Source organism: Schistocerca piceifrons, chromosome 1, assembly GCF_021461385.2.
Source record: "Schistocerca piceifrons isolate TAMUIC-IGC-003096 chromosome 1, iqSchPice1.1, whole genome shotgun sequence".
Taxonomy (NCBI): Eukaryota; Metazoa; Arthropoda; class Insecta; order Orthoptera; family Acrididae; genus Schistocerca; species Schistocerca piceifrons.
Window position 1 is genome coordinate 514690979 of NC_060138.1, and position 27414 is coordinate 514718392.

At 41.1% G+C, this 27414-nt stretch overlaps 1 protein-coding gene across 1 annotated transcript in view; it reads right to left on the bottom strand.

The window, feature by feature from the left end:
* LOC124743829 (trehalase-like) overlaps positions 1 to 27082 on the bottom strand; it is a 148580-nt gene extending 121498 nt beyond the window's left edge. The window contains exon 1 of the mRNA XM_047248891.1: positions 26349 to 27082. Within this exon, the coding sequence (XP_047104847.1) occupies positions 26349 to 27052 (704 nt within the window). The 5' untranslated portion in view covers positions 27053 to 27082. The remainder of the gene's footprint in view (positions 1 to 26348) is intronic.
* Positions 27083 to 27414: the final 332 nt, after the last annotated feature.

Below are 27414 nucleotides of genomic sequence, written 5' to 3' on the forward strand. Positions count from 1 at the left end.
TATGTCTGTATTAGCCATCTGCTAAATAAATAAATGGGAGATGATTCTAACAGTGCAACACCAATGAACTGAGCTTCTTCATTAGTTTATCTGTGTGTTGACTCTATTTTAACTTGCTATCCAGCTGCATGCCACAGAATTTTATACACTATGATTTCTTCAATGTAGAGCCATTAATGTCTACTTCTGGTGCTAAAAGGTCATTATTGCTTGTCCAAAATTCCATTACATGAGTCTCTGTAAGACTGAGATTTAAACTGTTAGTTGTTAACCATTTGTAGGTTATCATCTGAGCTACGTCTGTTAAGAGTTGGGTTTACACCTTTCAATCAAAAAACTTGTGTCATCAACAAAAATTAGTTTTTGAACTGCCCTTTAAAGTTACTGGAACGCCACTTATGTAGGCTATAAACAACAGTGGGTCCAGTGCCAATCCCACTAGCATTGCACATGTTCCCCCATTATGATGTTACTTTCATGTGTGGGGTACAGTCTGTTGAGAGAGCCTCTGCTTTTTCTTATGGAGGTAAAATTACATCCATGCAGTAGGGATGCCATTACTGTCATAACACTAGTTTGCTAAGTAGAATTTTCTGATCCACACAATCAAAGGCTTTGGCAAGGTCTGAATACACCAACAGTTTATTTTTTCTTGTTTAGCTCTACTGACACTTCATTTGTGAGCTCTTGTATTGCATTTTATGTGAATAATCCATAGTAAAAGCCAAACTGAGACATGGTTAACAAGTTCTGCTCAGTTACATGACTGAGTGTTCTATCAGTGACCACTTTCTCAAGCTCTATTCAAAAGATTACAAAGAGTGATACAGGTTTGTAATTAGAGGCAGTTAGATTATCTCCAGTTTTATACATGGTGCTTACTAGGTAACATTTGAGTCAGTGAGGAAATACACTGCCACTTTATTATAAAGATAGCTTAAGTGTGATCCTCCAACAAGGCAGCACACAACTTCAGTATTTGCTAGAAACACCACCATAGCCAACAGAACTGCCACTTTTTAGTGGCATGACGATTTCTGTAATTTCCTTAGGAGTAGTATTTTTAAATTAATGTTCATTGGTGGTGCATGAAGTATCTACACAAGTAAAGCTAACTTGTCTGTATTTGATTGTTTACTACTGGGTGCAGTATTTGCAGCTACTGTGAGGAAGTAATCATTGACTTTGGGGGATGACAATTTAACCATTTCTGCCAGAACGATTTTTTGGAGGCTCAGTTTCATGTGGATGTCTAGTTTCACTTATTTCTTGTTTAATATTCCAAACAGTTTTTGCTTTTGACTACTCCTTGTTCTCTGAATTACATGTATCTCTCCCTTCCTAGCACGAGATACTTTAACCCCAAGAATTACCAACCTCTGATCTTTGCTTCCGTTCAGTTTTGACTTTTGTTTTAGAGAATGTATTTAAGATGATGATGATGATTATAATGATTTATGGTGGAGGGTGCTAAACAGCTAGGTCATCAGCACCCTTGCATTAATGTTATACCAAAGAAGATTTTCATAATCTATGGAAGGAGATGAACAAACTGGAAAACTACGTTTGATCCCACCGTAGGAAATGTAAAGCAATGCCAGGAAGGTGAGGTTCAGGATAGCTCATAATAAAACACCAACGAGACACAATGGGATAACTAAATGAAATCAATGGAGAAAATACCAGTAAAGATGCTGTTAAGAAAGGGACAAATAAGTGTGGCTGGATGACGACTTAGAAATAATACGTGACCCGGCCACTCTGTGACACATTAAGATTGCACACTAAGTATTTTGGGAAGAATTCTGGACACCACAGAAAATTTTAAGACATGAACAACACTCGCCTCGTTATCAGTTAAAATAGAGGGAAGATCCTGTGGGAGACCCACTTCAACCCTCAGGTCATCATACAGAACACACTCAGTTAAAAGATGTCATTCTGACAGCTGTGTCCTGCATCTGTGACATACTGGGGGCTCCTCCCAATGTAAGAGGAAGCCATGTGTCAGTGGGTAATGTCCACTCTAAGCCGAGTAAGGGCTACTTCTTCACACCATCGTGGGCAGAAGAAGGTGATCCATGATCACACTGAAGTTTTGATGGAACGTAATTTATTGTTTCTCACTTCCAGCCACTGGGACTCCCACCAGCAAATGTGCTTCCTGGTCACAAATGAAGTGACAGCCTGCAGAGGGACTGAACAGCTGGCAGGGGGAGGAAGGGAAGAAGCATCCCTAGCAGCAGCATCAGCAAGTTCATTTCCTTGGATGCCTATGCGACCTGGAACCCAGCAAAAAATGATTTCCTTATTTTGCCTGTGCAAGAGAAGGAGAGTGTCCTGCACTTGTCACCACCATCCGATCTGCTGGGTACATCTGTCCAACGGCGAGAAGGGCACTTTGAGAATCAGAGCAGATAATAAATTTTTTGTCACGGATCTGTCTCATCTGCTCCATTGCCCTCAGGATAGCAAACATTCTGTGTAATAAACTGAAAACTGCTCTGGGAGCTCTATCCTGAGGACAGTGTTGGGGAACATGGCAGAACAACAGAAAACATCTCCCTGCTTAGAACCATCTGTGTAGACGTGGCTACGTAAAATTTCATTAAATTTAATTTTAAAAACATGGTCTGGGGTACAATGCTTCTTGTAAGCAGTCAGTTCTAAAAGCAATCTAGGCATCTGGTAGTAGCTAGGTGGATGCCCTACTCCATCCCTGGTTATGGACCTTAATGCCCCCCACCTATAATGATTCAAGGCTCTCCCTTGCACGGATCCCAAATGGCCGTGTTGCTTGTGGTCGATGATCAAACAGCCATTCCAGTGGCATCTGAACAACGTAACTGGATGCTGGTAATTTAGGAATGGACAAAGCCCTATATGCTTGACGTACCATGAGAAGAAGACGTCGAATAGACAGGGGAGGTTCACCAGCCTCTACACACAAACTAACAACAGGGCTCGTGCAATAGGCCCCTGTTGACAGACTAATACTCTCGTGGTGAACTGCAACCAGCATTTGAAGGTACGAAGGCCTTGCTGACCCATAAATCTGGCATCTGTATTCAAGCTGGCGTTGCATGAAGGCCTTATAAAGTTCGAGCAGACATGCTCTGTCAGCTCCCTAAGACCTATGATGTAATACATTTAAGGATGTTTAAGGCCTTGAGACATCTCAGGTTCAATTTTTTAAGGTGTGACAACCATGTTAACTTATCATCAAAGAAAAGACCCAGATACTTCACCTTTTCCTTAAAAGTGAGATACGTGTCCCCCAGTTTTAAAATGGGCAAATTAAACAGAGAGTGGGAATGATTAAAAGCAACACAAACTGTTTTTTCCAATGAGAATTTAAAACCTGTGGTGTGAGACCATTCCTCCAACTGTCTGATCATCAGTTGCAATTGCCAAGTAGCCATGGTGAGGCTGGAAGATGCACAGAAGATGGAGAAGTCGTCCACTAGTAAGGAACATAGTACTGAACGTCGCACTGAAGTTGTAATACTATTGATTGCGATGGCAAAAGCCGTGACACTTAAAACATTCTCTTGATGGCCGTCATTCTCCTGCTTAAAATGGTCAGACAAGACATTCCCAACCCTGTATTTAAAATATCTGTCCGAGAGAAAGGACCATAAGAAGGTCGGCAGATGTCCACAGAATCCCCACTGATGGAGCTGCGACAAAATATTATGCCTCCAGATAATATTGTAGGCCATTTCCAAATCAAAGAAAACACCAATAAGGTGTTGCTTATGAAGGAAAGCTTGTTGAATTGCAGCTCCAAGCAGGGTCAGGTTATTGAGGGTGGAGCGATACCTCCTGAACCTACACTGGGAGGGACCTGGTTTCCAGAACCCGCACGAGACACCAATTGACCATATGCTCCAGTGCTCCAGTGTCTTTCCTATGCAGCTTATCAGGCTAATACTACAATAACTACCAGGGTCTGTCCAATCCTTTCCTGGTTTTAAAATTGGGATTAAAATAGATTCCTTCCACGAGTTGGGAAAGTCACCAATTATCCAAATTTTATTGAAAAGCTGAAGGAAGACTTCCCTCAACCGTCGGTCCAACTGTTGTAACATGCTGTAGGTTATCTGGTCGTTTCCAGGGGTCATATCACAAGCAACTGACAATGCAGAATTCAGCTCCCACAGAGAGAAAGGCTGGTTGTATTCTTCTATGTTGGTGGAACGGAAATCAAGATCAGCCTTCTCCTGTACCTCAAGATATTGACGGAAGATGGGATCCTGGCTGGAATCAGCCATAATCGATTTATATGATTCAGCCATTGTCTGAGCTATACCTGTTTTTGATGTTACAAGAGACCCCTGCATTTGTACAGCTGCTATTAGTAGTTGAGAGTTGTGTCTTGAGATCCTCCGAATGGCTTCCCATACTTTGCATGCGGGTGTGGACCTATTGATGGAGTTCAGGAACTCTTGCCAAGACCTCTGCTTACTCTCCTGAATTATTGTCCTCACCTTCACATGCACCATTCGAAAGTTTTCAATATTCTCATCTGTAGGGCATCGATTGAATCTGCACATTGCTGCCCTCCTGTTCCTAATTGCAAAGCGACACTCATCATTCGACCAAGGGACAGGTTGCCTCCTAGGCACTTCCACAGACTTTGGGATGGATGCATCAGCAGCACAGTGGATCACAGCTGCAATGTGATCCACCCAATCTTGTATGCCGCCACATTGCTGGAAAACAGCTAATTGCCTGTAAAGCATCCAGTTAGCCTTCTTGAATAACCATCTCGGTGGCTTTCTTTCAGGATCTGCTCCATCAGGCAGATGGATCCAGATTGGGAAATGGTCACTACCATGAAGGTCATCATCCACTGCCTACTGAGCAGTGTCCCCAAGAGCAGGCGAGCAGAAGGAGAGGTCTATGGCTGCAGGCGAGCCTGTAGTGGTGCTAAAATGTGTGGCTTGACCCATGTTCAGCAGTATAAGATCTGTTGTGTGTAGCATTGTGTAGCATATGTTCAAGTGCCCAACCCTTGGGGCATGTGGTGTAAGAATCCCATAGTGCACTGTGTGCATTGAAGTCCCCCAAAAGGAGAAAGGGTCGGGGTAGTTCATCAAGAAGATGAGTGAGAACCCCACTATCAGGAGGCTCATGGGGTGGTAACCACACAGAGCACACTGAAATGTCAACATGAGCCACTATCCAAACAGCAGCCGCTTGTAGTGTTGTTGTTAAGGGAATAGGTTAGGAATGAAAAGTGTCCCTTACAAACACTGCAACCCCACTTTTTGCCCTGTCACCAGTAAGTTCGTCGTTTCTATAAAGGTGATAACCTCCAAGTGCAGATGTGTCAGTTTCTTTGAAATGAGTCTCTTGAAGGCAGAGTTTCGCTCTGCCTACAAGAGACTCATTTCTGTCCTGTACAAGGAGTCTCAGTTCTGCCAGATGAGCCCTATACTCATTTATCTTCCACTGGAGTATGGGAGCCATTTTGTCAATGTAGTCTTGATTTACCCCTGTCTTTGTGCCAAGGTGGTGAGGCACTTGTAGAGTGAGTCGGGGTTTGGGGGCTGACTGGGTCTGGTGATGAGGCATCAAAATCCATGATGTCCTCATCATCAGTCAGACATGCCAGAATGAGATCTGATGGTGCCTGGGTCAGCTTTCAACCCATATGTTGGGATCCTTTCCCTGCTCCCTTCCCCAGCAAGGATGAGGGGGAAAGGGGGCGATGAGAGCCACTTTTTTTCAAAGAAACTTGGCATTGAGGGTCACACTGCTTTTTGGGATGCCTTCAGGCTGTGAACTGTGGAAACATTACTGGTCTCTTCCATTGTAGCTGTTTGAATCACTATGCCTTTACTTTACTTTGGCACATACAGGTGCAAGTACAGGTGCTAGAGGTGGATAACAGAACACTGGACATCGTCTGAGTCAAAGCATCGACCTTAGTAACAGGTTTCTGCACCGACAAAGTGTAAAAAGTGGCAAAGACAGGGGGTTTCATAGCCTGATAATCATTTTTGGCTTCTGCATACAGAATCTGCTTAGTCACTTTGATTTCCTGAATTCTGAGTTCCTCTGCAAAAACAGGGCAGGCTTGGCTCCAGACTGGGTGGCTTCCAGAGCAGTTAATACAGACTGCTGGAGATGGACAGTCCATCCCAGCTTCATGGGCTGCCTTTCCACACTTCCCACAATTTGCTTCACCTCTGCAACTTAGCGTTGTATGGCCACAACGCTGGCATTTGAAGCATCGCATAGAGTTACGTACATAGGGCTGAACCCTAAGTCGGAAGAAACCTGCCATGATGTGTTCAGGTAGTGTTGGAGAATTGAAGGTCACAATAAAAGTGGCAGTCGTCTCAGTCTCTCCATTGTTCTTGCATGTCCTTTGTTCCACATCTATGGTGCCCATTCTTGTTTGAGTTCAGCAACGTCTATATCCATAATATCATGGCAGGTTACCACACCTTTGATGGAGCTAAGAGAGTTATGCAACTCAACAATGATGTCATACTCACCCAATTTCTTAATGAGTTCCACCTGCTTTGCCTGGTTAGTGTCAACAAGCAAGGAACCATTGCTCAACCGCTTAACAGACTTTAGGGTACTAGCCAGCCCATCTAAACCTTTATGGATATAAAAGGGGGTCATTTTCTCAAACGTCCCCTCCTTCCTCTTGATCACAACAAAAACATTATGATTCATGACTCCTTGAGCCCCACTACTGACAACAAGTTGATTATCAGGAGGACTAGCCTCCCTCATTCTTTTTGATGAATGGATGTGAGAACTCTCAGGCAGTACACCATTCCTGCTGGGAGGAGATGAAGAAGATTTAGAGGGTTCCATCTTGGTCCCACGAGCAGATAGGGAAATAAGGGACCATTCAGACAGAGCCCTGCATGCCTGAGTAAGCCTCATACAACTGAAGTGCGGCAGGTTCCCCAGAGGTTGCCTGCTAACGACTGCTTCACCTCAACAGCCATGAATCTCATCAGCGTGCAGTACGCCTTGAGACTGCAGGTTTTTTATAGAGGTTTAGTCCATCCACAAGGTCTGCATGGTCAAGCCAAGATCCCCATTCTCTTTGACACACAATGTTCCAATGGCATGCCGCATGCTGCATTACCTTGGACACTGTATACCTGCAGTTACCACTGAATACCATTTCTCAGACTTTCTTGATACTCAACACCCCCTTTGTGCTTTACCTGTTTAATCACTTCCCTTTTGGAATCTCATCCGTGCTAGGAATTTATCAATGATATTTTGAGCAGTTGATTCAGGAACTTCCCTATTGCATGAACTACCTTGACTACCTCTGGGTTACAGACTAGAGACAGAAGGAGCATTTACAAAACATACCTACGATTTTTCATTGCCTTCTGGAGAATGGCCTTCAAAACAATATGGAAAAGTGCGGCTGTTTCTCCACAAATGTGCTCTTTTTAAGACAAGATGGCATTGTCCCTATAGATGAACATGTTAAAGGCACTGTCAACCTCTCGGCACCCAAGAATCTGAAAGAGGACCAGTCTTTTTGAGGCAAGATTTCTTATTACACTAAACTCATTCACCTGGCCATGCACATCTACCGTTCTTCTAACTGGCTTCACCAGAAGGGCATAATGCCTAACTGGTCTGTGGACTGTCAATGGGCTTTTCAGTCCATCAAGCAGTGTTTATGCTCTGCTCACTGTTTGGCTTCTTTTATGCCAGGTAAACCCTTAAACTCGGCCTGTGGTGTGTTCCGAGTGGAATTATTGCAGTTCTGTCCCACTGGAGCAAAGATGGCACTGAATAGTCCATCGTTTATGCATCAAAGACACTTTCCATGGTGCAGCATAATTATGCACAGTGGAACTAGGAGGCACTGGCTACATTTTTCTGAATTACAAAGTTTCACATTTGTTTGTATCGGGTAAGGTTCCTCTTCATCACTGGCCGCAAGCTACTGGTTTTCTACTGCTCCACTGCCCAGCATGGAAAAGCTGATGGGCTATCACAGCTGCCAGTAGGGCCTGATCTGGACTGGCATGAGGCTCTCATGTTAGCATTGGACAATACCTTGCAGCAAATCCTGTCAATTTTCTATTGGAAATGCGAGAGGTTTTGACCGCCACAGCTGTTGAAACATTTTTTGGGAGAAACATTTTAGCTGTCCACATGTACTGACCAGAACATGTCTTTTCAAGTGTGGATCCAGCATGGCATACATTTCATTTTCCTATGTGATCAACTCAACATTGTACAGGGCACCCCCATGCTTGTTACAGAGGAGCAATACTATAGAGTTGTCATCCCCCAGGATTGCATCCACACATATACCATCTGCATATTGCATCGCTCTGGGATATGCCTCATATGCAGGCATTGGCGCACATCACATATATTGTCTGGTGATCCAACACAACATCAAACATACATCTGGTGCAGGCTTGTGGGGCCTGCTCACACAACCAATCTGCACCACCACACCAGTTCTTCCCTTGGCCAGCCCTAGAGCACCATTAAGACAGGCTGCACATTGGTTTCACAGGTCCACAATTGGGAAATGTGTGGTTGTTGCTAGTCAATGCATTTTAAAATTTCCCACATGTAGGTAAGCTATCCTCCACATTGTCAATTGCTATTTTTAATGAGTTACCAGGCATTTTTGCCACTGAGGGGCCCCCAGGACCCTAATATCCAATACCAGTCAGCAACTAGTGTTGTGAGAGTTTGAAAACTTTTGCATTCACAGCTGTTCAAAAATGGCTCTGAGCACTATGGGACTTAACTTCTCAGGTCATCAGTCCCCTATAACTTAGAACTACTTAAACCTAACTAACCTAAGGACATCACACACATCCATGCCCGAGGCAGGATTCAAACCTGCGACCGTAGCGGTCACACGGTTCCAAACTGTAGCGCCTAGAACCGCTCGGCCATTACAGCTGGCTTCACAGCTGTATCCAGCATCTGACTACCACCCAATTCCATCTGGTTTCTAACTCTAAGGCATAAAATCAAGACCCAAATGAAGAAACTCATGTCTGCCTCTTCCCTTAATGATGCGCTGTCGAGTTTTTTGGCTACATACCAGGTGGTGCCAGTCAATGAGTGCAGTCCAACAGAAAGTTTGCATCATTGTCAGCTGTGGGGTCTCCTGCATCCTGAGTCACATGCACCAGACCATCATGGCCCACCACATATTCCCCACTGGACTGCTGTTTGGGCCCAGTCTTTCATGTCGGTTGAGTACAGCTGACCTGTCATGCATAGAAGTTGCCTCCACACCCTGCTGGGGCATCACTGCTGTGGTCTTCTAGTCAGGCGGAGATGAGGATTGGGATTGGTTGTGACATTGTTCCAGGTGTGAGCTCCCACTTGCAGCAGTGTGCTTTCCTATGCCATCCCCTTCATGCACTGTGATGTCCTCCTCCACCTGCAGCCTCAGGTCCCAGTGAACATCACTCCTGTGCTTCCCGATGTAGAAACCACTGACTGTGACCAGCCATCCTCCATCCTCCTCCTCTTACTCTCCCACTTTCAGTGCACCAGCTGTTGCCACCACCTCCACACACTTCTGCCCATTCTGCTGAGCCAGCAGCAACTGCATTTTGCATTTTGGTGACTGGTCCTCTGCCTGTGTCTCCAGTGCTCTCTTTGGTACTGTGCTGGAGGTCATAGCCAAAGCCTGGCCATTTCTGGCCCTGTGTGGCCTTTTCAGGGGGGAGAGATTTAGTCCCCCCCACCAGCACACATCATGGTGGAGGCAGATGAGCTGGCATGGTTATCACAGCAAAATAGTGCAGACAATAGTTCAACCACTGCAGACATCATCATGAGCCTTGTGCTGCTTGCCATTCCCTTGGGCTCAGTCATCAACTATCCTCACCCGCTGCATGTTGTGTTTATCCCCATGCACTTACCTAAAAAATTTTGTACTTACTACTTCCCCATCAATTAACTCACATAATGAGTATTCATTTCCTCTTGCAGGGTTCTCTTACCCAATTTTGTAGTCAGACCACCATCAGTCCATACAGTACATACTAAAGCCTGTATCCATCAAGCTTAATCTGTTCAATTTCAGTGATTTCCATGTGAAGTACTGGTAGGACTAACAAGTCTGCTGAAATCCTACCTACCTTTTCCTTTTACTTGGTTGGGTATAAGAAGTTTATTCTTTTTATTTATAAAGCTTGCTGGTATTTTGATGGAAGATACTAAATACATTTTCTTTCTACTGCCTTTGCCTTTGTCCAAGATTCTGTATTTTGTTATGCTAGGAGCTGTACAGTAAGAACTATAGGGGAAGACAGAGATTGGAATACATATAGCAATTAATTGAGAACATAGGTTGCAACTGCTACCCTGAGATGAAAAGACTGGAACAGGGAGGAATTTGTGGTGGGCTGCATCAACCAGTCAGAACCAATACAGAGAGAGAGAGAGAGAGAGAGAGAACAGGTGTTTCAACTGCAGCTATACTTACATTTATTCTACAGCTCTGTTTTTTGGGCAATACTGCTTCGCTGCAATAATGAACAGGAAAATAGGAATGCGGGTAAGCTACTACAGACAACATAGTGAACGCATTATTGTGGCCAAGATAGATACGAAGCCCACGCCTACCATAATAGTACAAGTTTATATGCCAACTAGCTCTGCAGATGACGAAGAAATTGAAGAAATGTATGATGAAATAAAAGAAATTATTCAGATAGTGAAGGGAGATGAAAATTTAATAGTCATGGGTGACTGGAATTCGTCAGTACGAAAAAGGGAGAGAAGGAAACGTAGTAGGTGAATGTGGATTGGAGGTAAGAAATGAAAGAGGAAGCCACCTGGTAGAATTTTGCACAGAGCGTAACTTAATCATAGCTAACACTTGATTCAATAATCATAAAAGAAGACTGTATACATGGAAGAAGCCTGGAGATACTGACAGGTTTCAGATAGATTATATAATGGTAAGACAGAGATTTAGGAACCAGGTTTTAAATTGTAAGACATTTCCAGGGGCAGATGTGGACTCTGACACAATCTATTGGTTATGAACTGTAGATTAAAACTGAAGAAACTGCAAAAAGGTGGGAATTTAAGGAGATGGGACCTGGATAAACTGAAAGAACCAGAAGTTGTAGAGAGTTTCAGGGAGAGCATAAGGGAACAATTGACAAGAATGGGGGAAAGAAATACACTAGAAGAAGAAAGGATAGCTTTGAGGGATGAAGTAGTGAAGGCAGCAGAGGATCAAGTAGGGAAAAAGACGAGGGCTAGTAGAAATCCTTGGGTAACAGAAGAAGTACTGAATTTAATTGATGAAAGGAGAAAACGTAAAAATGCAGTAAATGAAGCAGGCAAAAAGGAATACAAATGTCTCAAAAATGAGATTGACAGGAAGTGCAAAATGGCTAAGCAGGGATGACTAGAGGACAAATGTAAGGATGTAGAGGCTTATCTCACTAGGGGTCAGATAGATACAGCCTACAGGAAAATTAAAGAGACCTTTGGAGAAAACAGAACCACTTGTATGAATATCAAGAACTCAGATGGAAAGCCAGTTCTAAGCAAAGAAGGGAAAGTAGAAAGGTGGAAAGAGTATATAGAGGGTCTATACAAGGGCAATGTACTTGAGGACAATATTTTGGAAATGGAAGAGGATGTAGATGAAGATGAAATGGGAGATATGATACCGCGTGAAGAGTTTGACAGAGCACTGAAAGACCTGAGTTGAAACAAAGCCCCAGGAATAGACAACATTCCATTAGAACTACTGACAGCCTTGGGAGAGCCAGTCCTGACAAAACTCTACCGTCTGGTGAGCAAGATGTATGAGACAGGCGAAATACCCACAGACTTCAAGAAGAATATAATAGTTCCAATCTCAAAAAAAGCAGGTGTTGACAGATGTGAAAATTACCGAACTATCAGTTTAATAAGTCACAGCTGCAAAATACTAATGTGAATTCTTTACAGATGAATGTAAAAACTCATAGAAGCCGACCTCGAGGAAGATCAGTTTGGATTCCGTAGAAATATCGGAACACGTGAGGCAATACTGACCCTACGACTTATCTTAGAAGCTAGATTAAGGAACGGCAAACCTACGTTTCTAGCATTTGTAGACTTAGAGAAAGCTTTTGACAATGTTGACTGGAATACTCTCTTTCAAATTCTAAAGGTGGCAGGGGTAAAATACAGGGAGCGAAAGGCTATTTACAATTTGTACAGAAACCAGATGGCAATTATAAGAGTCGAGGGGCATGAAAGGGAAGCAGTGGTTGGGAAGGGAGTGAGACAGGGTTGTAGCCTCTCCCCAATGTTATTCAATCTCTATATTGAGCAAGCAGTGAAGGAAACAAAAGAAAAATTCGGAGTAGGAGAAGAAATAAAAACTTTGAGGTTCGCCAATGACATTGTAATTCTGTCAGAGACAGCAAAGGACTTGGAAGAGCAGTTGAACGGAATGGATAGTGTCTTGAAAGGAGGATACAAGATGAACATCAACAAAAGCAAAACGAGGATAATGGAATGTAGTCGAATTAAGTCAGGCGATGCTGAGGGAATTAGATTAGGAAATGAGACACTTAAAGTAGTAAAGGAGTTTTGCTACTTTGGGAGCAAAATAACTGATGATGGTCAAAGTAGAGAGGATATAAAATGTAGACTGGCAATGGCAAGGAAAGCATTTCTGAAGAAGAGAAATTTGTTAACATCGAGTATAGATTTAAGTGTCAGGAAGTCATTTCTGAAAGTATTTGTATGGAGTGTAGCCACGTATGGAAGTGAAACATGGACGATAAATAGTTTGGACAGGAAGAGAATAGAATCTTTCGAAATGTGGTGCTACAGAAGAATGCTGAAGATTAGATGGGTAGATCACATAACTAATGAGGAAGTGTTGAATAGGATTGGGGAGAAGAGAAGTTTGTGGCACAGCTTGACTAGAAGAAGGGATCGGTTGGTAGGACATGTTCTGAGGCATCAAGGGATCACCAGTTTAGTATTGGAGGGCAATGTGGTGGGTAAAAATCGTAGAAGGAGACCAAGAGATGAATACACTAAGCAGATTCAGAAGGATGTAGGTTGCAGTAGGTACTGGGAGAAGAAGAAGCTTGCACAGGATAGAGTAGCATGGAGAGCTGCGTCAAACCAGTCTCAGGACTGAAGACCACAACAACAAACAACAACTGCTTTGGTTGGACTGGATACTTGATTTTTCTGGTAATTATCTATGCAAGTAGCCTCTTGACCAAAATCAGATGCAAACCGTGGTATGTTAGATGTGACCAAGTGAGAACGTGCCATCTTTTCTCTCTCCCGAGTCATTTTCCAGTCTCTGTATTAACACATTCCCCAGAATGCTTCACCCAGGGTTTTTCATATCACTAAAAAACAATCACACTATGGGGCCACGCAAAGGAACATGCATATGACTTTCTCTTCTGAGAATGAAGACAATCTGAGAGGTATTGCAGTTAATAAGCTATTCTCACAGAAGGGTTCAGTATTCTGTTAAATGCATTTCTCAGAAACTTTGATACATTCAGTGATGCATTATGTTTAATAACTCATATCATAAAGGAAGCCATTAGGGATATGGAATAAGTCAAGCTATATGTTAACAGACAGCAGCAGCCACTGCAGTTTATTTCTTTAAATTATACTAACAACTAATTTGATGTAATCAGTGGAAGAAATTACTAGCCCACAAGAGCACATATTGAGCTACTACCTGTTATATGCAGTGTTAAGTTTGAAGGCAAGAACATAAATACAATAATACAAACCAGTTTATACACTGTGGCCCAGGACGAATAGCCATTATTCAGGAAGATTGCAGGAATGACCATTTGAAGCAAAACAATGTGGTAAAAATGGGCTCTAAATGTATACCTTAAGAGCAATGAGCACTTTTTCATCTTTGCTGCTGTGAAACACATCTCTTCTATGGAACAGTGCTCATACTTCTTAAGGTATTATTTTAGAATCCAAATTTGCTAGACAATTTTTTTCTTGTTTTGGTCCATACTACCTCCTCCTAAAATATGGAAAGCAAAGAGCTTGCAGTAGAAGATGTCCGAAAGGACAAACACAAACTATATAATAATATATGCACCTGACAGCAAATAATGACAACTTAATGCAGATGCACACTACATGTGAACTGTTGTGGGAATCAGGTGAAGCTGTGAGCAGTGAGGATAACAAACAATGTACACTACAGGTGTAGTGTTCAACAAGTTGAGAAGCAATTATGGTAACCACTTGTGTAATGTGGAAATATTAGTTCAAGTCCTGGTCCATCAAAAATTTTCACTTGCCACAATTTGATATGTTTCAGTGCCTGGTGGCAGATGATGTCTGTGTTTCTTTTATATCACAAATGTTATCAGTTAGAGGTACATTCAGATGTAACATGATCAGATGAATCCTTATGATATTGAGGGTGTGCACTTTCTTCCACTGACTCCTTCGATTATCACTAGTGTTAATCCTCTCAAATTAACAATTACTGGAATTACTTACAGGTTATTAGTGCTTTATAAAGTATATGTCCATCAGGGAAAGAAAATTTGCTTTCAAAAATGAGGTACTTTCCTCTTATGCTAATAAGCTCGTGTTTTTTCTAATACTTCACACAAAGCAAGTATGTAGCATTTCTGCAATTTTATACAGACCACGGTAAGCTGTCTATAAATTTTCAAAATTAAGGTCTGTTTAATACACACATTAGAGCTATGAATAATTTGCATGCATGAGTGGAACTATTCTGATACATTGTATGAGTGACTAATGCGGTACTCCTTAACTTTGTTTTTGCATATCTGGAGACTTTTGATCTTCTGACTGACTTGCCACAGCAACCTGTTGCAGACTTTTGAACCAGAATCTTAAACTCATGGTGTATATGGAAATTAGCTTTATTTCTACTGTTGTGGTTGTGAACTGGACAATTCATCCTAAACCCACTTTTGTTATTAACAAAAATACCATTAGGGACTGCATATACTGGCATATAAGTGCAAAAATCCCTACAACCCCTTTTCTTCAGAATAAATCATTTTTTCCTTGCCAGCATTATCCCATAATATTAGGCCATTGGACAGTACTGAGTGCCAGTAAGCTAAAAACCTCATCTGCAAAACTGCAAAACAGGGACAGGCCAAGGGTTGAACCCAGTAGGACACTATATTTAACATTTCACCACTCCAAATTTAATCTTTTTTTTTGTCATATCATCTGTAAAAGAGACAATTTGTTTTCTAAATTTCTATACCTACATAACTGAAGGCCTTGGCGACAGATAATACCAACAGGATGATTTTTCTTCTATCATTCTACAGTAACTGACTTTTGGATATCATACTTTGCTTTGCCACAAAAGAAGTGTTTATGTAAGGCAAATTTACATAAGCCAACCTGAATTGTAGTTAAAATGTTATTCTTGATTATATATTTCGTTCTAAACTACTTCTCAGGTTTTTTTCAAAAACGTGGTGTAAAGAGAAAAAGTTATAATGGGACTTGGGGCCAGCAATGGAGTGGCAGGATGATAGTAAGGTCATTCTGGAGTCAACAACCCTCATGCTGAGTGGGCCAACACCTCTTCTGCATCACAGCTTTCCACCTGACAAAACAACGCCAGTCACCAGGAAAAATATGGTGGACCCTTACTGGTCACAACTGCCAGCCATTCCTCTTTTCTAGATGGTTCAGCATGACACACAAACATTGTGACTGCAGCAAAATCAATGGAGACCAGCAGCATTTAAACCCACCCAAACCAGCCCATCAGCATTCACAGAGATGGGCAGTATGTAATGCCCAGTCTGTGTCAACCATTGTCCTCCTCATCATCATGCTGTCAACATGCCACGAATGAGGGACATCTGCCTGTCTGCTCAGCCCTGGCAGCCAACACTCTGTCAGCCATCTGGCCCTGCTCTTCAGCCTTCAAGCCAGACTCCAACTCTGGGCATGCAATTACTGTGCTGCTGGGGTGCCACAACCTATCACAAAGTACAAGGCATTGGTGGTTTTGCCCCTGTTGCACCACAGCTATCCAGACCATTACTGTCCAGTCAGCACACCAAGTCAGCATTGCATCGTGTAAGCAGCTTGCATCCCTGAATCTCTGGTTGCTGCTACATTGGCCGAGCGGTTCTAGGCGCTACAGTCTGGAACCATGCGATCGCTCCAGTCGCAAGTTTGAATCCTGCCTCGAGCATGGATGTGTGTGATGTCCTTAGGTTAGTTAGGTTTAAGTAGTTCTAAGTTCTAGGGGACTGATGACCTCAGTGCCATTTGAACCATTTGTTGCTACATCTGCCACTACAATGCAAGACTGCTATACTATTATGTTAAGAAGGAAACACAGTTGAAGGACTGCACAAACTGGATGGCTTAATTAAAGGCTACTTTGTGTTCATATTCATGCCTGGTAGTAGCCCGCCAGATGGAGCCTCCTATGTGGATGTATGATAGTCAAGTGGAGGTGCACCAGGCACTAATAAGACATCATTCAATTAACAGTCATTTATTTCTGAGAGTTTTACAATCACTCTGTCTTCTTCCCGGTGCGGCTCTCCTGATGTAGTCTGAGGTCAGTCCCATGGCCCCATCACAGGACAGTGTGGTGGTTGACATGTGTCTGTAGCCTGGCTTAGCTGTGGACGACTGTTGGAGGCTCAGCACTCTCACTGAGTGAAGCTGTGCTTATGCCCAGCCTCAAAAATCTGCATGCCCCTGTTTCTGGTTGTTGTGTTCATGTGTAGGTGGAAGACACAGGGCAACACGTAGAACAACCCTAGAGGCAACCCCAGCATACCACTTGTAACACAGTAAGTGTACTGCCCAGGAGTGGTGCAGCTCACAGAGTTGAAGTTCCTGTCACAGCTGGACAGCTGTGGACTCGTAGCACTAAACTCCAAGTTGGCAGCAACTAGTAACATTTTGTAATATTGACTGGGTCATTCTGCTACTTATAGTGCTGGTCTTCCAGCTGTACCAGTGATGCAGATGGAGTGGACATACTCTGAGACTGAATGGAAGAAAGGTGAGAGTTTTATAGCAATCAATGATGTGATGCCCCGACAGGCAACTGAATGTGCTCCCATTTTCTGAGCCAGTCAGCATTCCTGGCTGACCTAATGTTAGGTTCAGTGTGTCCTTTTATGCGAAGTTTGCAGCCTGAAAGGAATTCTTGCTTCATCCCTAGGTGTAGTTACTACACACAGCCCCGTTGACAGAACAGCACTGAGTCTGCTCTGCACTGTCATCAAGGTGCTGAATCAGGTGTTCTCTCTCCACTACAGTCTGACGCAATGAGCTCCCTGCTTGTGTGTACTTCGGTTCTTCCAAGTGTTGACATTTGTCAAGCCATCACTGCATACTCAATGAACATGCTCCAACTAGCATTGTTCCAGTCGGTTTCAGCAAAATTTTGTTCCTTGCTTAGTCAGTATTCAGCTGAGCAATATTCCCCCAACCTTTATAAAATTCTGTTTGAATTTTTGCACTTCATTGTCTAATACACATTTTCTATCAATTCACCCTTCATGAGTTATTTCTGTTTTTAAATTGAAGCTAATTTTGCAAGTCATAATCCACTTAAACTATTGCACTAATTCCCAGTTGTACCCTACAGCTTCTTTCTTTGACCTTTTTAACCCAATGTTTCAGTATATCAGCTTGCACATGGTGGGATCAATTCTTCATTCACAGATGCATCTTCCGTTAATCAGAGGTGTGACCAGCAGGAATGAAGCTTGCAGAGGTGAAGTAACTCTCACAGCCAGACAGGTGTGGACTCCAAGCTGGCAGCAGCTAGTAACATTTTGTCATATTCATTGGATCATTCTGCAACTAGTAGAGCTCGTATTCCGTCAGTATCAGTGATGCAGATGGAGTGGCCAGACTCTGAGAATGAGTGGAAGAAGGTGAGAGTTTTATTGCAGTTGATGACATGAAGCCCCTGTTCTGGTGACTAAATGTGCTCCTGTTTCCTAAGCCTGTCAGTGTTTCTGGTTGGTCTATTGTTTAGTTTCAGAGCATTCTTTTATGCAAAAGTTAGGGCCTGAAAGGCATTCCTGCATCATCGCTACACATAGCCCCGTTGTTAGAGTTGCATTGTGTCTGCTCTGCACTCTTGTCATGGTGCTGATCAGCTGTTCCTGATGCTCTCTCTCCCACAGTCAGAGGCAATGAGCTCCCTGTTTGTTTGTACTTTGGCTCTTCTGAGTGTTGGCATTGGTTACTCCATTGTTACATACACAACGGGCATCCTTCACTCAGCATTGTCCCACTCGGTTTCAAAAAAATTTTATTCCTCACTTAATTATTACTTTGCTATGCAACAAATGTCTAATTCTGCTGGTTTGAAATTGTATAATATGTCTTTGTGAGGTTAAGATGTAAACAGTTATTTGTTAATGGTTTGTAAACACATCCATCTATCATCTGAGCTGTGTCTGCTAGGGTTAAGTTTGAGCTCTTGGTTAGTATGCTTGTTTCATCAGTAACCATTACAGGGCCCAGTACCGACCCTTGTGAGAGCCAACATTATGTTGGTCCCTTTCTGAGATTAATTTCATGCCCGTGACACAATGTGTCAATGTAACACTCAGTTTTCTGTTTTGAAGGTAGGACTCCATCCATACAACAGTGATTCCATTAATGTAATGACACTTTAGTTTTTCAAGTATAATTTGGCTTTGGGAAGATCAATAAATATGCCAACAGAATGATTTTTATAATCATCTGACATAGTCAGAATGGATACTTTTTCTTGCCTAGCTCTAACACAACTTCATTTAGGATGTCTTATATTGCTTTCTCTGTGGAGAATCTATGATGGAATAAAAACTATATTATGAAAAGGATAGCTGCTAGGTGTCATATAGCAGAGATACTGAGTCATAGATAGGGACAACAAAAACTATTAAACAAATCTTTCAGTCAAACAGGCCTTCATCAGAATAGACAACACACACACACACACAAGTGTGTGTGTCAGTTGCGTTTGTGTGAATGTGTGTTTATGTTGTCTGTTCTGATGAAGGCCTGTTTGACCAAAAGCTTCATCCAACAGGCTTTTTGTTGTCCCTATCAGTGACTCAGTATTTCTGCTATATGGTGATTAGCAACTATCCTTTTCATAGTATTGCCATTACTTCTCTGTGGAGATTTCTTTATGAAAGCCAAACTGAGAGGCTGTTGACAAGTTCTGCTATGTTAATTGAGCCAGAATTCTGCCATATACTGCTTTCAAATTACAAACTGCCTGTTGACTTCTATCTCAGGTTCTTCAGCCAACAGTCATCTGATGATTTTTCTTATGTTTCGCCTGCATGAGTGGCTGGCATTATCAAAGTTTCACCCTCCTTTGCTGGTGGTGGACTGGAGCCAAGTTCACAGCTGCAGACTATGTACCAGGTGCACCAATGTCCAAGGGCTTCTCTGCCATCATTTCCGGTGTGGTTCTCTTGTCGCTACCTGCAATGGTCACTTGCTGCAGCAGGGAAAGCCAGGATCCGTTTACCTTGAGGCTTTTTCCTTTTTTGTTGAAACTGTTCTCTTGTTTGTGTATTTCTATAGCTTTTCTGAACAAGCAGATGTGATAGCTCTTCTCTACAGCCAGAACTTCCATGTATATGAATTTTACTCCATGGTTGGTCTTGCACAGTGTGCTCTTCCACGGCCAATTTCTCCACCTGCTCCAACCTGCAAGTGAAGAAATCAGCCAATCTGACAAACGTTTACCAAAGAACCTGAGACAGAAGCCAATGCACAGTTTGTACAAGTGGCTGTGGAAGACTTAAAAATTTTGTACTTTTGAAAATACTGAATATGAGCAAAGGGTCTGTCATTAGATGTATATTGCTTATCCTCAAATGATTTGACAGAATTGGTGTCAGGTGCCAGACTGTAAGAGGCTGTTTCAGTGAGTCTAATCAACCTGCTTTCAATGGTCCACTCTTTGCCCCTGTATTTCAGCTGTTAGGAAGAATTTATTAAATTTAATAGCCAATGATTTGAATTTAGCATCATCTCTATCAGTGCTACTCTCATCAAGTTCAATATCATTTGCCTTATCAAGTTTTTTCATTTCATGACCAATAATGCTTCCAATAGTCTTTGCTTTGTTTTTGGAATTTTTTTGTGTACAGTACATCTATTTTAATGACACATTGATGAATTTTGCAATACAGTTTGTACTGGTGTTGCAAGCCTTGATTACAGTTAGTCTTCTACTCTGCAAAGACTGAAAAGGGCCTTTAACTCCTCTGTGACTTTCCTATCCCCACCTCCCTGCCACCTAATTTTATTAACTGCATACTTCTCCTGCTCATTTTATTTTCCTCTCCTCACCTTATATGTCTTAGGCCTTTCTCCCTCTGTGAGTTCTCCATCCTTCTTTCACAGAAATTTCCTTGTCCATCTGCATTACTATACATATGCATGCTACTCTTCTCACATATTATTGGGCACATGACAGTGGGGTAATTACCTCCTCTATGTCATTAAATTTTATGTAATTGCATGTAAATTAAGCAGAAATTATTTCCAGTGACAGTGGAATAAGACTGGGATGTAATAAATTTAAAAAACAGTATTGTAAATAACAAAAATTACATGAGTACCTGAAAGGAAAGAATTTACATATTCAGTACATTACAACCAGAAGGATGAATTGAAAGAATAAAACAAAAAGGGAGAAAAATTGGTGAAAGTGCACTGCACATCAATGGTATTTGCATTCCATGCTGCAGTTGGTACCTGTGCATGATGAATGATGAGAAATGAACTTGACAGATGACTAGACCAGATGGAGGAGTCAATGAAGAAATAGTGTTCAATAAACATCATCATGATGTGGAGCATATGGAATTAACTGGCACCATAATGTAATATATTGTGTATGATGTTGCCACAGGAAACAAAATATTTCGTAAAATTTAAACTAGAAGTCTTACGTTCCTGCAAAACCACAACCTCAGAATTCAGGACATTTCAGAAATACCCCAGAAACTTTCCCATGGTTGTTGGGCTATACCACAGACCAGACTGTCATGACAACCAGTTTTCTTACACTCACATTCATTGGCTTCGCTAACTCATTACCAGCAGCAAAATTTCAACCTAACCTAGACCTTGGGCAAGCCATTACTGCAGCCAGCTTCCCTCCACTCACATTCCTTGGCTTCACCAACTCACAACCAAACTATAACGTTAAGATACAAAACAATATCACAAGAAATCCTGTCATATTCCTAGCAACATAAACCAAATACATACGAAAACCAGTAATAGATTCATATCTTCTGCAGAAATAAGTCATTAGATTCAGCAGTTCTCACTGGCTACTATATACTATCACCCAATAGGCTATGACCAATGGAAACAAACTGCCAAGATAAGAACACGACAGAAGTGTTACCTACATTGTAAGTGCATTTTAATCAAAAAATTAATATTCATGAAGGCATAGTCCATATCAATTCCGGCAGGCTAGAAAAAATCTTACGTTCATAGTCTCAGATGTTATTGAATTTAGCATATGTTAAAATGAAGGACTAAGTAAGGAACATGTTATTTTTTGTTTTCTACAAAAAAAGTTTCTGCTCCAAGATACAGCCCTCCAAAGATGACACTGCGCATACCATTTTTAAGATGCGAATATTGGAATAAATTTTAAAATGCTGTATCTCTGGAACAGTTCTAGATATTTTGTTGTTTTCTTTTATTTGAAAGATAATTGCTTTATTATTACAAAGAAATCCTCCATTTGGACTTGACTGTCAAAGTTATTTTACTATAGCATTCTGAACTTTTTATAATTTATGGAAAAAAATTTTTTCAAACATGGCAATCCATAAAAGTTTGATTTTTTTCTTTCTGATTAGTACCATGTAGTTCTACATTCCCTGAAAAGGAGAGATTCAAATTTAAGGTTTTATAAACAACTGAAATTTTTGCCATACATAAAACCTGTTTTATTACCACATTATCACATAACAGGCTTATAAAAATCGAAACTTAGCCTTATTTAACATAATTTTAGTTTTGGAAGATGAGTAAGAGACTAATTTTTCAAGCATTTTAAAAGGTTCCGAAATGTATGTGAAAGGTCCAAAAACTTAAAGGTTTCAATTTATACAACTTCTGTGCACTCTGTTTTGTACTGAAATTAGCCAGTCAATTAACTAAAAATATGTTCCACTGCTTCAGTATCTTCCTTTGATGTAGAGTGATACCTTCCTGTTGAACCAATAGGAACTGAATCACTTACAATCCTCAAAACTTTGTGAACAGGAAGTGAGCACTGACGGCATTGTTGCTGTCCTTCAGCTGGAAACCTACATCCAGCAGCTGGCCCATGTGGTAGCATAAAGTTCACTAGAGCTTCATATAACTCATAGCTGGTGTTTATAATCTCTGCAGTCCACCAGTCACATTCATACACACACGCCACAATCATCCCCCTTCTCGGGTTGTGAATCTGAATATTATCCTGCTGTTTCTGAGATGTTGGCGGAACGAATGAAATTTCTTCTTTCTCGCTCTTTAAAGTGCATGCAATAAGAGTTTGCCCATCACTTTGAGTCCAAAAATATGTCTTCTGAATTCTTTTCTCAGGAGTAGTTTGTTTGGACCATTCTTCTTTTTTCTGATCACAGAATTATACGACTTCCTCTTTGGACAAAAGAAGAGGGCTGTGGGTGTGTAAGATTTCATGACTCTCGTAAAATCCTCAGCAGTCTGAATCACAGATGTATTTGGTCTGGAAAGATTATGTTTTGTAGCATGGTGCTTCAGCAGGCCTCCTACCTCATCACAAGGCCCCTTCTTATGACCAGTAGCACTGAATACCCAGTTAGTTGGTACAAGTGATTCTCAATTCAAACAGTTGGTAGCGATTTTTAAAATGACTAGGAGCACTGTCAGAAATAATTATGATCTTCTCTAGCTCTGTTTGCAGTTGAAGAATTTTGTGCATTGCTAGCAAAGCATGTGCTGAGTCATGTCCTGTGCCATCACTTATAACTGCAACACTTGTAGTCTTGTTTTGAAAATATGTCACTCCTGGAAAAATTGAAATCTGTCATTACTCCAATGATACCCTTGTACTTCTTGTGGGAGGATTATAGACCAGTTATCAGCAAAATCACAGTGAAGCACTAAACATTGTTCTTCAGCCTGTACACACCGTTTCACTCCTGCAATGTGTTGTCATTGCAATTTCTTCATATGCTGGTGTGCTACTTCTTTCACTGACCATTTATCAAGTTCATCAATGAAAATGTCAAAAGCAACAGTTTTCTTAATTAGTTTATTTTTCTCCCATATTGCATATGTAACTTCTGAAAAGTTATCTTCTACATCTTCCAGGCCAAGTTTCTAAGACAGTCCTCTCTTTCCAGGGCACTCACCCCAATCATGGAACAAGAAGTCTCTCACTTTACATCACAGACTACTAACGACTTCACACAGCCAAACCAAGGTGTCATATGTCACATGCTCCAGTAAGTTCTTCACACTTACCACGTTCAAAATTCGCACAGTACACGCATAAACTGACATCTCTAGATGGGTGTGGAACTACCCACTTAGGTCGTAGTACATAAAATTTTGATCTTCCAATATGTGAAGTTGTATAGTTGCTTTATAAATTGCAAAAGTTTCTTTAATACTGCGAGTCATGTACCTCTTCACTTTCACAATTTTTTGACCTTCAACTGTTACAGTTACAGTGTCTTTTCAGTTGGCACTCTGTGAGAACAGTCCCATTTATCTTCCAGATAAAATGACTGCAATATTTGAACTTGAGCTGCTTCTACAGGATGACCATAACAGGGATCTGGTCTTCCAAAGACTCCTTTTACAGACCTCACATTTCTTGGTTTGTCAGCCATGTACTTTGATAGTGATAGAACATGGTTCAAAATTTTTTTCTTTGAAAATGTCTCTGGATTAATAGTTAAAACTTGCACCTTTTCACTGTAGGATGCACAATATTCAACAGCTGAATTGATATTTGTGAAAAATTCCTGGCAAGAGGTGCAAGAGTGCTTTGATTCATTTTCCTCTGAAGATTGAATTTCTACTTTCAAGAGTGTGGTCAGTTTTGCTGTAGTGTATTCATTCACAGCTTTAGTAATTTCTCTGTGTTTCTTGATGCATAGAGCTTATGGCTTGACTTCACTGACCACGATTTATTAACAGGATTAACACCTACCTCTGTAGTTGACTGACTCAGGATATTTAATTCTTCCTCTATTGATGCAAAATCTGCACCATTGGAGGCTTCACCTTGTTCAGATACTATCATTGTAGTTATTCTGTCAAAACATTTAGAGCACAAAAAGTCGTCACACGAAACATCTTCACTTTGAAAGAGATTCTTCAAATGAGAACACTTATTCCCAACCTGAATAAGGTCTCAGATTTCTAAGAAGCCTCTTCAGTAAACAAATTAGCACTCAACAACTACAATAAAGTAACATGCAATGAACAACCACGTCAAAGAAATTGACAAACTACAACGCAGTGTAAGAAATATCTGCAACAATGAAAATGAAGAAATAACTGCAACAAAGACAATAAAAATAAATATTGTAACAAAGAAATTAGTAAGAAACAACTTCTGTGAAGACATAATTACCCTTGAAAGTTAAAACAATTATTTTTTTAAATTAAACCTGTCCAACTTAAAGTGGAAGCTCTCCTTTACAGAGAATATAGTACTACATGGTACCAAACAACAGAAAAAAAAATCTAACTTTTCTGGATTGGCATTTTTGAAAAAACAAATCTTTTTCTGCAAATTATAAAAATAATTCAAAAGACGACAGTAAAAGACCTTTGACAGATATGTCCAAATGGAGGATACAATTGTAATCATAAATCAATTATCTTTCAAATAAAAAAAACTCTAACAAAATATGTAGAACTGTTACAGAGATACACAGCATTTAAAAAAAAATCCCGAAATTCGCATCTTCAAAATGGTGTTCGCAGTGTCATCTTCAGAGGCCTCTATCTCAGGACAGGAATTTTATTGGAGAAAACAAAAAACAAAAATTATGTGTCCTTACTTACTCCTGAATTTTAATATATGCTAAATTCAATAACATCTGACACTATGAAGGTAACCCCCCTACCTGAAGTGATACGGATTATGCCAATAACTAAAATGGTGTAAAAAAGATTACAAGTCTTACATAAATTACTGGTGCCTATTGTCGCCGATTAAAATTCATGACAAGTCCATATCAAAATCATGGGTTGCACTCGCTTTAATAAAAATCATACAGTCTGTCAACACATGACATACCATTATCAAAGTCTAGACTGTGCCCTGTTACCCAAGCTCTACAAGCACTATGGAAGGTACGTCTTCCTGCTAATGGAGGATGTCATGCATCAGACGACAGTGCCCAATACTGAGATGGCTGAGAACTTTGTTTCACTTTGGTGGCTGGACCTTGTCTTTTTACTCATAAGCCCGTCTTTAGCTGTTAACTTTCTCGTTCTCCTCATGTACACCTACTGCAGCTATGAATTTACAAAGAAGTCATGTTTCAGTCTGCAGCACTAAAGGAGACGGGGATGGCAGTGTGGGGAAGGGGGGGGGAGGGAGAGAGAGGAATGGGAGGTGGGTAGGGAGGGAGGGATGGGAGGGAGGGAGACAGACAGAAACAGTAAAATCACAACTTTATGTGCCTGGTCATTGCCCCAGGTTTCCTCTGTTTTGTGGTTAGCTTGTCTTGTGGCAGTTTTATCTTTAATCTAACACATCAATTGTAACTATGTTTAGATAGAAAGCGACATTAAAATGAAATTCATGAGATAGTCATATCTGGCTGAGGACAAGGGTATATAAGGTGGCCAAGAGAGAGATATGGTGCATACTGCATACCCCTTACAATGGGTATTTTTCAAGCACTTCTAGAAGTTGTAACTATTATTATTTGCGTATACACAATCAGATCCTCAAAAAAGTAGCTTGCTCGAAAAAAAAAATAAAATAAAATAAAATGGAGAAAGTAGCGACAAGAGACTGAGGAAATAGAAAGTCATTTATCGGCATGTGTAGGACAGGTATATGTGATAAAAACTATGGAAATACATTTAACCTTTCATTAACAGTTCAGATCCGAATGTAAAGAGCAAATGAAGACGACTTTGAGAATTTCAGAAACATACCAAAGCAATTTTGCTTAGGATCTGCTTGGAGGTGAAAAACGAAATGAAAAGAACAGGAAATTAAATGATGCCATCTGGTAAAATAATCGAATCGCGTGGGTCAAGAGAGCGAGTATTATAACTTTAGAGCGTGTACATTATAATTTGCTTCAAACCTCGCCATACGGTATTTCTTGCCTCCTTTGGTGACAGTTACAGTGCGGTTCCCAATCCAAAATGAATATTCCTTCTCGAGTGTATCTAGGTGTTCACGGAGAAAGTCAATGTCGTTGGTAGCATCCATATAGCTTTTCACCATTGGCAGCAATAATGGTGGCTGCGAGCGCCCGGTATAATAGATACGACCGCCATTAGGTACGAGACCAAACTGACGAACCATCAGCAGGAAGTTGGCCAGGATGCCCCTAGCTGTATAATACATTTCACACTTGAGCAGTCCACGGATAATCCAGTATGAGTCCCAATAATATATTTCTCGGAAGCGGCCTCCGGGAATTATCACACCGTAAGGCATATAAATGATGGAGTACAGCTCCTGATTCTCGCGCACCAAATCAGTTATGCGTCGTCCAAGAAATTTCCAGATTCCATTCAGTTTCTTGGCGAATTCCCACAGTCGCGGATCCTTTATCTTCTTCAGAAAAACTGGCGAAGGCTTCCAGTCAGGTGGATTCCACTTTTCGAACTCGCTAGCAACCGGCTCAAAATGGTCCTTGACGAATTGTTCGAGTTCTGGTCTACTAGGACTTGCTCCACCCGTTTTATTTAAAAGCAATTCGAAGTCTTTTGTCGTCTCTGCGTCCGACATCCTTAATTTCATGTCAACAAAAGTCTTCGAGTCCGGAAAGAGAGAATTCATTTGCACTTCATGCAGCAGTCTGCCTTGACAATATATCTGATGCGTACAAAGATAGCAGGACACGATGTGCGCCGCGGACACAATGCACAAAAGTAGCGTTACTGCCTTCCAAAACCACATTGTTGATCTCTAGTTCAAGAAGAGAAACGACAGATTGTTACTGGAAAATTTAGAAAAATGTTTGTTCTTCTTAATGACGACCCTAAATTTCACATTGCTGATACCTAAATGAAGAAAACCAGAACAACTGAAAAACTTTTTAACTTTCGCATCACAGATATTCTCCCTAGCAAAGAGTTACTGCAGTCAGATGTTAGCATGATTTTAGACAAACTATCGAAAAAGAACGTCATGGCTTTCTT